Source organism: Mercenaria mercenaria, chromosome 9, assembly GCF_021730395.1.
Source record: "Mercenaria mercenaria strain notata chromosome 9, MADL_Memer_1, whole genome shotgun sequence".
NCBI classification, from domain to species: domain Eukaryota; kingdom Metazoa; phylum Mollusca; class Bivalvia; order Venerida; family Veneridae; genus Mercenaria; species Mercenaria mercenaria.
In genome coordinates, this window is record NC_069369.1 from 76070933 (window position 1) to 76083631 (window position 12699).

General features: G+C 35.9%; 1 protein-coding gene across 3 annotated transcripts in view; it reads left to right on the top strand.

The window, feature by feature from the left end:
* The window catches only part of LOC123547500 (mitotic checkpoint protein BUB3-like), a 49542-nt gene extending 36958 nt beyond the window's left edge, over window positions 1–12584 (top strand). For all 3 annotated transcript variants that reach the window (XM_053551747.1, XM_053551748.1, XM_045334657.2), the window contains exons 5-7: window positions 2081–2264; window positions 9034–9253; window positions 10274–12584. In XM_053551747.1, the coding sequence (XP_053407722.1) occupies window positions 2081–2264; window positions 9034–9253; window positions 10274–10430 (561 nt within the window). In that variant the 3' untranslated portion in view covers window positions 10431–12584. The remainder of the gene's footprint in view (window positions 1–2080; window positions 2265–9033; window positions 9254–10273) is intronic.
* The last annotated feature ends 115 nt before the right edge of the window (window positions 12585–12699 follow it).

Below are 12699 nucleotides of genomic sequence, written 5' to 3' on the forward strand. Positions count from 1 at the left end.
GAAACCACAACACTTAGACCTTTGATATTTGGTTTGTAGCATTGTCTTATGGTCCTCAACCAAAATTGTTCAAATTGTACCCCTTGGGTGAAAAGAGGCCCTGCCCTGGGGGTCCTAAGTTTTATATAGACTTATATAGGGAAAAGCTTTAAAAATCTTCTTGTCAGAAACCATACGACCTAGGCTTTTGATATTTGGTATGATGCATTGTCTAGTAGTCCTCTACCAAAATTTTTCAAATTATGCCCTTGGGGTTAAAAGAGGCCCCGCCGTGGGGTCACTTAGTTATTATGTGAGTTATATAGGAAAAATACTTAAAAAATCATCTGATCCTATTTCCAAGACTATTTAATTATAATTACCTGATGACCCCAAGTAATATGATGTCACTTGACTGTGACCTTGACCTACTGACCTACTTTCTTGTTTTTAGCTCGACTATTCGAAGAATAAGTAGAGCTATCCTACTCACGTCGGCGTCGGCGTCACACCTTGGTTAAGTTTTTCGTACCAGTCCACATTTTGACAAAGTCTTTTGAGATAAAGCTTTGAAACTTTCAACTCTTGTTTGCCATCACCATGTCCAGTTATAGGCAAGAGCACATAACTCCATCAAGGATTTTGGCTGAATTATGGCCCCTTTTGACTTAGAAATCATGGTTAAGTTTTTCGTACCAGTTCATATTTTGACAAAGTCTTCTAAGATAAAGCTTTGAAACTTTCAACACTTTTTTTACCATCACCATGGCCAGTTATAGGCAAGAGCACATAACTCCGTCAAGGATTTTGGCTGAATTATGGCCCCTTTTGACTTAGAAATCTTGGTTAAGTTTTTCGTACCAGTTCGTATTTTGACAAAGTCTTTTGAGATAAAGCTTTGAAACTTTCAACACTTGTTTATCATCACCATATCCAGTTATAGGCAAGAGCACATAACTCCATCAAGGATTTTGGCTGAATTCTGGCCCTTTTTGACTTAGAAATCTCGGTTAATATTTCGTACCAGTTCATATTTTGACAAAGTCTTTTGAGATAAAGCTTTGAAACTTTCAACACATGTTTACCATCACCATGTCCAGTTATAGGCAAGAGTACATAACTCCATCAAGGATTTTGGCTGAATTATGGCCCCTTTTGACTTATAAATCTTGATTAAGTTTTCCATACCAGTTCATATTTTTTGTAAAGTGTTTGACATATGGCTTTGAAACTTTTATCACTTGTTCAGTATAATAGTTTCTATCTGTAGGAAAGAGTACATAACTCTGTCATCTATTTTGGCTGAATTATGGCCCTTTTTGGACTTTGAAATTGGTTCTGTTTTCATACAAGTCCACGTTTTGTCAAAATTATTTGACATATGGCTTTTAAACCTTGAACACTTGTTTATCATTATGATTTCCATCTGTAGGCAAGAGTACATAACTATTTTGACTGAATTACGGCCCTTTTTGGACTTTAAAATTGGTTCATACATTGCCATTTAGTGCAAGACTTATCGAAATCAAAGAAATACAGGAACATTGTTTGTCTGATCTATTTATTTCTTTTGTCTGAATATCTGTGGAAATATTTTGACCCCATTCTTTAATCAATTCTTCAAATAGTCGAGCGCGCTGTCATCAGACAGCTCTTGTTTAAGATACAGCCTTGAAATTTTGATGACATACACAGTTTTGCACACAAATCGTAAAACTGAATTTCATTGACCATGAATGTGACCTACTGACTTTCTTAATATTTTATCATCAGTTTGACATTTGAAACATGTAGCTCATATTACTCAGGTGAGCGATCCAGGGTCATCATGACCCTCTTGTTAAAATTTCTTATGGTTGATGGTTGCCATTCTTCTGTGACAAGACCATATGGTGGGGGTATAAGTCACTCCTGTGACAGTTCTAGTTGTTACAGTCAGAAATTCTGGATTTCTTATCAGTGCTTGCATCATGGTAAGGAATTGTTCAGACATTGGTCAAATTAGACTTAAAATTGTTGAATGGTCAAGCACATTACCTCATGGACAGCTCTTGTGTGTGTAATAAACTGACCGTACTGAGTGTTTATTTACCTACAACAGGTTTATACTATGTCAGTGTGTGGAGATCGTTTAGTGGTGGGGACAGCCGGACGAAGAGTGCTTGTCTGGGACCTGAGAAACATGGGATATGTCCAGCAACGACGAGAGTCAAGTCTGAAATACCAGACTCGATGCATACGATGTTTTCCAAATAAACAGGGATATGTTCTCAGCTCCATAGAAGGTTTGTTGATACATTGTATAAACATTACGCACATTTTGTTGATTACAGTAATGAAGGTGTAAGAAATTTTGTTGGAATATATGACATTGGCTGGCTATTGTACATAACAGATGTGTGGCCCCTAGAAACAAGAGATTCCAGATAAATTGACAAAAATGTTGCATTTATTCTCTACCTCTACTCATGCAGAGATGTTTTTTGCATCAAATAGTTGTCCATCTCCTTCTTTCCATTTTAAGCTTGACTGTACAAAGTACTGTAACCCTAGAAACGTTCGCGAACACTATATTTTGCGTTTTCATTACGACAGACCATTTAGCGGCTATAAAGACTAGTGCAATAATAATGCCACCCTTCTGTCCGAATCGCCGCCCTTTTTTCTTTCTTCAGCGCCCTTCTGCCCTTTCAGCACCGCCCCTTTGAATTACCCGCCAAACATTTGTCAAAATAGGAGACGTCCTGAAAAAACTGTCACTCGATATGCAGATATGACACTCGGCAACTTCACACATGTGCGGTGTATTTGCCCGAAGCATGTATGCTGAGCAACGGTAATTAAAATGATTAAGAAACGATGTCAGACCGACTGAAGCGCAAAAACAACAATTAGAGAGATCTGCAAACTGGAAAACAGAATAAAAAGGCAGAGAAAATATAATTTAGAACACAGTCTGCTGTTTATTAAATGGCCAGTAATTAACAGCTTGACACCTCGTGTCAGTTTTGTTGTTCACAATTTGATCTCGGTTGGAGATAATACTCGATCTTTAATTAGTATCATAATATCTATGATTTTTTATATTTCTTTCATCAAAATAATATTAGATTTATATGAAATTAAAATTATTAAAGAAAACAAAACACTATCTTTTACGGTATGTAACGGCAATCTTAAATTTTAGCATAGACAGTTAGCGCTGAGAGTAGTTTCCCTTTACCGAAATGGCGAAAATCTGAAATCTGAAACTTATTTTGAAGTTGGAAGTTCATTTAGATCTATACCCGTGAATACTACGCACTCACGACTCAGGGGTGGTCCCAGGGATCATAAATCTGCGCATTTTACACGAGTATCAACGGTATGTTCAGTAATATGATGAATGTATAATGACATTTATTGAAAATGTATTCAGATTTGCACTAGAAGAAGCTTGCAATGAATTCAAATAAAAAAGAAGCATTATTCCTGTCTGTTTAATAATTACATAGATCTACTGTTTGTTTTATGATTGCATTCATTATTTTTGTCTTGCAAGTTTTCTTGGTTAGAAATATCACAAAATGTTAAGTTCTGCTTAAAGATTGTATCGTGGTGAATCTATTTAATATTTAGTTATATGCAATAATTTGCCTTAATGTCATGTAAAAGCGATACTTTACCGTATCATGGAATATCACTGAAGATCATGGAAATTGAGTAGCAGAATTCTGTATGAACCCTGGCGAAAATTTAATAGCTAAGTACATAACAAACAATGGCAGGCAAAATTACAGATGAGTGGATCATAACATGCACAGATACCTGGTCACTTATCCGTAACACATTTTTCAATCTACCATGCTTTGTGATCATGAGCGAGTCATGTTCCACAATCCACTGTTGGCAATCACAGATCACTGGATACTTGGACATAAGTTCAATATATCTGTATGAAATTTTGTTACGCTGTCAAAAAAGTATGAAACAAGAGGACCATGATGGTCCTGAATCGCTCACCTATCCCCACATGACCCAGTGTTGAACTGAGTATGACGTCGTTATTTCTATTATTTGACAAAGTGACCTAGTTTTTGAGCATATGTGACCTAGATATCATCAAGATAAAAAATTCTGACCAATTTTCATGAAGATCCATTGAAAAATATGACATCTAGAGAGGTCACAAGGTTTTTCTATTATTTGACCTAATGACCTAGTTTTTGAAGGCACGTGACCCACTTTTAAACTTGACCTAAATATCATCAAGGTGAACATTCTCACTATTTTTCATGAAGATCTCGTGAAAAATATGGCCTCTAGAGAGGTCACAAGGTTTTTCTATTTTTCGACCTACTGACCTAGTTTTTGACCGCACATGTCCCAGTTATGAACTTGACCTAGATATCATCAAGCTGAACATTCGCACCAACTTTCATGAAGATCCAGTGAGAAATATGGCCTCTAGAGACATAACAAGAATTTTCTATTTTTAGACCTACTGACCTAGTTTTTGACCGCACGTGACCCAGTTTTGAATTTGACCTAGATATCATCAAGATGAACATTCTGACCAATCTTCATCAAGATCTCTTGAAAAATATGGCCTCTAGAGCGGTCACAAGGTTTTTCTATTTTTAGATCTACTGACCTAGTTATTGACCGCACGTGACCAAGTTTCGAATCTTACCTAGATATCATCAAGGTGAACATTCTGACCAATTTTCATAAAGATCCTATGAAAAATATGGCCTCTAGAGAGGTCACAAAGTTTTTCTATTTTCAGACCTACTGACCTAGTTTTTGACCGCACGTGACCCAGTTTCAAACTTGACCTAGATATCATCAAGGTGAACATTCTGACCAATTTTCATGAAGATCCATTGAGAAATATGGCCTCTAGAGAGGTCACAAGGTTTTTCTATTTTTAGACCTACTGACCTAGTTTTTGACCCCACGTGACCCAGTTTCGAACTTGACCTAGATATCATCAAGGTAAACATTCTGACCAATTTTCATGAAGATCTCATGAAAAATATGGCCTCTAGAGAGGTCACAAGGTTTTCTATTTTTAGATCTACTGACCTAGTTTTTGACCCCACGTGACCCAGTTTCGAACTTGACCTAGATATCATCAAGGTGAACATTCTGACCAATTTTCATGAAGATCCATTGAGAAATATGGCCTCTAGAGAGGTCACAAGGTTTTTCTATTTTTAGACCTACTGACCTAGTTTTTGACCCCACGTGACCAAGTTTCGAACTTGACCTAGATATCATCAAGTTTAACATTCTGACCAATTTTCATGAAGATCTTATGAAAAATATGGCCCCTAGAGAGGTCACAAGGTTTTTCTATTTTTAGATCTACTGACCTAGTTTTTGACCCCACTTGACCCAGTTTCGAACTTGACCTAGATATCATCAAGGTGAACGTTCTGACCAGTTTTCATGAAGATCCATTGTGAAATAGGGCCTCTAGAGAGGTCACAAGGTTTTTCTATTTTTAGACCTACTGACCTAGTTTTTGACCCCACGTGATCCAGTTTCGAACTTGACCTAGATATCATCAAGGTGAACATTCTGACAAATTTTCATGAAGATCTCATGAAAAATATGGCCTCTAGAGAGGTCACAAGGTTTTTCTATTTTTAGATCTACTGACCTAGTTTTTGATCGCACGTGACCCAGTTTCGAACTTGACCTAGATATCATCAAGATGAACATTCTGACCAACTTTCATAAAGATCCCTTGAAAAATGTGACCTCTAGAGTGGTCACAAGCAAAAGTTTACGCACGCACGCACGCACGCACGCACGGACGACGGACGACGGACGCCACGCGATCACAAAAGCTCACCTTGTCACTTTGTGACAGGTGAGCTAAAAACAAGTAGTGCAAAGGATAATCCTATTGATAATATAAAACTGCCGACAAGTGATGCTGATGCTTCAATCCTTTCTGCAAAATCAGGTGGAAAAAAAAGAAAAGGGAATCAGATTTACATTACAATGACAAGACAGGAGCTAAAATTGCAAAACACAATCGACTTTTACATATGACGTCATTTTGGTTTTCACCTGTCAATCAAGATTAACTGCTGCTGCTGTTCTTTATCAGATCCAATGGGATTTATATAACAAAATAATAATGATATATCTAAATGAAATTAGTTTACATAATTATATACCTTACTGTAAATAGTAACAAAAAAGCCGTTTAAAACGGTCATTACGGCCTTTATTGACGAATCCATAATGGCGCAGTGCGCCTCACGCGCCATAATCATAATGGCCCTGGGTAACTGGAACGTCAGCGCGTTCTTGTAGCAACATCATTATGGCGGGTGAAAGGGTGCTGAATCATTTTCAGATCGATTGTCAAATATTGATGGCACTGTTGATGAAAAAATCAATACAAATGATGCTTAGGCCCCATAAGTTTGTAGAAAAGATGTGTAAAATGAAAATAACAAGATGAGTATGAAGCGAAGGTATATAATAAAAAGGTCAATAAACAGCTGGTTGTGCCTTCTAATCATAATGGCACACCTAGTTTCATAATGGCCCTCGGGCAATTGTGACACTGGGTGTGCCATTATGGCAGGAAGGCACAACCAATCCGTATATTAACCTCTTATTATAAAACCTCTTTCTTATAATTTTACAGATAAGCATATATTATGGAGAAGCTACAACAAACTTGTGTGTTTTCACTGTAGATGGTTGTTTCGCGACTACAAAATTTCGCAGAGAAAGACCAACCGCGAAAATCGCTTACTTAAATAGCGCAAAACCATTTCTAGGTTTACAGTATATGGAAAGCTATCCTACTTGCCCCAGTATTGGCGTCTGTCCATGTCCTTACCTTGGTTAAAGTTTTAAAGGCGTATGCTAGAATTCCTTGTATATGAGATGGGCGAAAATTTTCTCAATAACAGAATTTCTTTAAACTTTGGATATTGAAGGACAATCATCTAAGAAACAAAAATATGCAATAAAAATCATAGGTCACCGGTATTGAAAAAGAGTTATCTGCCCTTGAAAACGTCATTTTTGGGTGAAATGCCGTTTTCAAGGGCAGATAACTCTTTTTCGATAGCGGTGACCTATGATTTTTATTGCATTTTTTTGTTTCTTAGATGATTGTCCTTCAATATCCAAAGTTTGAAGAAATTCTGTTATTGGGAAAATTTTCGCACCAAATTCTAGCATACGTCCTTAATGCACTTTCACTTTATCTCTGTTATTACTCAATGGATTTGCTTGAAACTTAAAATAGTTATTCCTCATCATCATTCACATTGTATGACACAAGGGCTATAATTCTGGCTCTAATATTTCATGAATTATTCCCCTTTTAACATAGAATTTCAGGTTAAAGTTTTGTTGCACTTTCACTCCATCTGTGTTATTACTGAATAGAATTGATTGAAACTTAAAATAGTTGTTCTACAACATCACCAACATCATATGACACAAGGTCCATAACACTGGCCTCAATTTTTCATGAATTTTGCCATTTTTTAGCTCGACTATTCAAAGAATAGTCTAGCTATTCTACTCACCCTGGCGTCGGCATCACACCTTGGTTAAGTTTTTGCATGCAAGTACATACAGCTATCATTTAAAGGCATATAGCTTTGAAACTTATTTATTCTTTTTCTAGGTCAATTACCAACCTCACTGGGTCAAGTTCCATAACTCTAACATGTATTTTGAGCAAATTATGCCCCTTTTTGGACTTAGAAAATTCTGGTTAAAGTTTTACATGCAAGTTACTATCTCCAAAACTAATGCAGATATTGAATTGAAACTTCACATGTGTCTTCAGGGTTATAAAACTAGTTGATAGCACCAAGTCCCATAACTCTGACCTTCATTTTGGCCAAATTATGCCCCCTTTTGGACTTAGAAAATTCTGGTTAAAGTTTTGCGTGCAAGTACATACAGCTATTACTAAAAGGCATATAGATTTGAAACTTATTTTTTCTTTTTCTAGATCAATTACCTACCTCACTAGGTCAAGTCCAATAACTCTGACATGTATTTTGGCCAAATTATGCCCCCTTTTGGACTCAGAAAATCCTGGTTAAAGTTTTACATGCAAGTAACTATCTCCAAAACTACTACAGATATTAAATTGAAACTTCACATGTGTCTTCCGGGTTATAAAACTAGTTGATAGCACCAAGTCCCATAACTCTGACATGTATTTTGGGCAAATTATGCCCCCCCCCCCTCCCCCTTATGACTTAGAAAATCCTGGTTAAAGTTTTGCGTGCAAGTACATACAGCTATTACCAAAAGGCATATAGCTTTGAAACTCATTTATTCTTTTTCTAGGTCAATTACCAACCTCACTGGGTCAAGTTCCATAACTCTTAACATGTATTTTGAGCAAATTATGCCCCCTTTTGGACTTAGAAAATTCTGGTTAAAGTTTTACATGCAAGTTACTATCCCCAAAACTAATGCAGATATTGAATTGAAACTTAACATGTTTCTTCGGGGTTATAAAACTAGTTGATAGCATCAAGTCCCATAACTCTGATATGTATTTTGGTCAAATTATGTCCCCTTTCGAACTTAAAACTCTTTTGATATTTAACATTTTGGGTAATCATTTCCTGCTTCTGTGACAATATTTCGAATAGTCGAGCTTGGCTGTCTTATGGACAGCTCTTGTTTTCTTTAATTTTAGGTTAATTTTGATGTTTTTTTTCACAATATCTCTGTTATTGCAGAAGGGATTTGATTCAAACTTAAAATGATTGTTCCACATCATCACCCACATCTTGTATGGTAATTTAAAATGTGTATTAATGGTCTGTTTATGCCACCTCCTTTAAAAGAGAAGAGTGGGTACCCTAGTCTTTCTGTTGGTCTGGTCTGTCAGTTGGTAAACAGTTTGGTTCCTTATCAGTAATTTGACAATGCTTTGATTAACAGTTGTTTAAGTAGATGACCCTAAGGTCATGAATCCATGCACATATTTAGGTTTTCACGTAAATAGTTTTCAGTTCTTCAGAAAAACTTCAGAGACACGTTTTTAATTGTTTAACTTTACAGGTCGAGTAGCAGTGGAATACCTAGATCCAAGCCCAGAGATACAGAAAAAGAAATACGCCTTCAAATGTCATCGTGTGAAAGAGAATGGGGTTGAATTAATCTACCCTGTGAATGCCATAGCCTTCCACAATCAACATAACACATTTGCTACAGGAGGATCAGACGGATTTGTCAATATCTGGGATGGATTTAATAAAAAGAGGCTTTGTCAGTTTCACAGGTAGTGATGACTCGATGATTATCTTGAAGTCAGTTATAGACTCTCAAATTTGTTAAAAGTATTGTGGGGGGGGGGGGGGGGGAAATGAAATTTTGAAACTGTTCTTGCAAGTGAACACAAGAATTTCAGTTTTCATTTGTGTCTATGCCACCTGTGAAAATATCAGATACGCACTCAAAAATTTTTTTATTTAACACTGAAACAAACAGATCTCTTTATTATCATTTGTAATGGGTTTTTTTAAGGTTTCATACAGCAAAAGTGTCCTCTCCAAAATGCACCCATTTCATGTGCGTAGTAAAAATTTGGTAAACTCACAGATACAAAAAAGTTGTCCAAACCATTAGAAAATTTTACTGTCAGCATACTGGGGGCCTCCTTGGCTGAGTGGTTTAGGTTGCTGACTTCCAGTCTCTTGCACTTTACTGTTGTGGGTTGGAAACCTCACCTTGAGTGAGTGTAGAATAACATATGAGCCGTGCCATGAGAAAATCAACATAGTGGGTTTGCGACCAGCATGGATCCAGACCAGCCTGCGCATCCGCGCAGTCTGGTCAGGATCCATGCTGTTCGCTAACAGTTTCTCCAATTCCAATAGGTTTTAAAAGCGAACAGCATGGATCCTGACCAGACTGCGCGGATGCGCAGGCTGGTCTGGATCCATGCTGGTCGCAAAACCACTATGTTGGTTTTCTCATGGCACGGCTCATATAAGGAAACAGTCCAGCTGTCTTACATAAGGTTGGTGGTTCTACCAAGGTCCATCCATGCCTGATTTAATGTCTCAGGGAAACCTGGAAAAACTCTTTATGACCAATAATTGTGTTATAGTAACTTAAAGCCCACAAAAAATGTCCATATGCTGCATGTAAGAATTTTAAAACTAGTGACACATTTGTGTGGAATTTAGTTATCCATTATCTTTTATTTAAAATAAACATTTCACCTTATTTAAGTTTTTACGGACTGTTACCAATTTTAAAGATAAAAGAAATAGACATGTATTTCTGTATTATTCAGATACCCAACCAGTATAGCTGCCTTGTCATTCAGTGCCGATAGCTCCGTGCTGGCGATAGCATCATCATACATGTATGAAAACGATGAACAGAAAACGATACCAGAGGATAATATCTACATTAGAAATGTCAGCGACCAGGAAACGAAACCAAAATAAATATGATGCCACTGGATATATCAAAACAAAAAAACTGTTAATATGTACAGCATATAGTACTTATCAGAAACAGACTTCAATGGATGGACTCGTCCACTTGAAAAATACATTGATATGTTTGATTTGGGATATTCCTGTTGTCCAACTGGCCTATGAGAATTTCACAAACTTGAAAATCGCAAACCACCCATCAAACAGAAAAGATAAATATGAAACGACTGAAATAAAACTAAATAATGTGATTAATGCACAATGTTTAATGGCTATTTATTGTCTAGAAAACTAGGCTAGCGTATAAGGTTGGCCTGGTTGTGTGAATATATAGAAGATGTAGAATATTCATAGATGGTGTCATCTAAAAATTTGATGCACAGCGATCTTTACTTGTAAGTTAAATTGAACCATGAAGTGACAGAAAAAGAAAGTTAACTATGGGGAAAAAAGACATTTTTAGTTGTTCTACTAGAATCATTTCAGGCCATGGAGACTTATAATGTGTAGTGTTAATCAGCATGTGAGACTGGTACAAAATTTGTGCAGTTTGTTAAACATAGTGCACCCCCTACAGAACAACATCTTTAAAAGATGAGCTGTTTCTCTGGAAAAGTAAATTTACTGATAAACTTGTGTAGTTGCAAACAAAATGTCTGCCTTTGTAGAGGTATGCCTATGTACTATATAGAGGTACATGGTTTGCAAAGGTGTTGTTTATAGAGTTTATACTGCAAGGTGTTTGATGTTTTGCACAGATACCTACAGTAAATCTTCTCATGTTTTAAGAACTTTGGAATTTGGTATTGATCTGTTCATGGTCGATACACTTTATCACTTGTAGGATACGAGACTATACCTTAAGTGGTAGAAGGATTTACAGTCACATTTTTTATTGTATAAATATGACTGATGGTTCATCACTTAGTATATGGATACAGCTGTGGTAGGGGAATTTACAGTCTTAGTTTTTGTTGTATAAATATGACTTTAAATTTTCTTTACATAGTCTATGGAAAATTAAAAGAACACATATAGACAGGTTAACAGAAAGCACCTCCAGATTTACTGTCTAGCTGGAAATTAAGTCGTAGAAATAGCATAGTACATAGTAATGGTACAGAGAAAATCTGTCAGATCATTTAGAAGCATAGAACACAACCAAGCAAAAACAATACCAGACTCGGTTTGATTGAGTCTGTTATTGAGAGGTTATGAAATGTGCAACACCCCTTACGCCTCCTAGCACCAGCTTAAATGGAACTCTTGTTATCCATTAACATTGAGTGGACTCCATGATCACATAGGATCAGAAAATATAACAAAATTTTCAGAATTCTCTAACAAGTTAACAATCTTAAGTTAAAAATAACTGAATCTTTTTTTTATTATCCAGTGTCCTGTGTAATGTTTCACTTTTCAAATTTAGAATTGACATCAACTAGCTTCATGGACAAACACATCTATACTCAATTGTACACTTATTCACATTTAATATATTACATGATGTATATAATTTCAGAATTCTGCAATTGTTGAATATGTATTAGATTCTACATTGTATGTATTCTCATCAAAAACTGGATTTAGATAATTTACTTTCATAGATCTGCTGTTCTAACCAGATGGACTATCAATTTCTCTTTTAAATGATGATGTTTTGCTGCAGTTGACATTTATAATGATGTCTCTCTGATTTTTCTAACCAAATTATCTTTGAACTATGTAAGTATATTGTATTCATTACAATTTTATCTTCTTTTTTTCAAGTATTTTCAGGGCAAACCATCTTTAATACAAAATTTTTAATGAAAATTTCCCTACATCCACCGTGGTATGAAATCCTGTTAATTTTGCAGGCAAAATCATTGTAGCTGTAGCAAAAACAGCAATTTTATAATAATATAATGACAGAAATTCATGATTTCAAATTTTAAAGACAAACAAGAATATTGTAATTGAAACAATGCCAAAATCCACAAAAAATAGCCCCCCTTCAAATAGTTTTCACAGTATTTTTGAATGCTGGGAAAGTTGTAAATCGGTATTCAGTAAATACTAATGTTCTTCATAAAGTTATAGAAGTAACTTGCAGATCACCAAAGCCTGTTTTAATATTTTATAACATTGATGATAAATAAATGTGTTTAAAAGTGAAAAGTCTGTGTAGCTGTGTGTCTTTTATTGAGGTTACTATGGTACCTTCTAATTACTTTATCAGTTTGATGCTGACTAGCATACACATTTGTATGAGCCCCAGCTACACACTTAAAGCCTT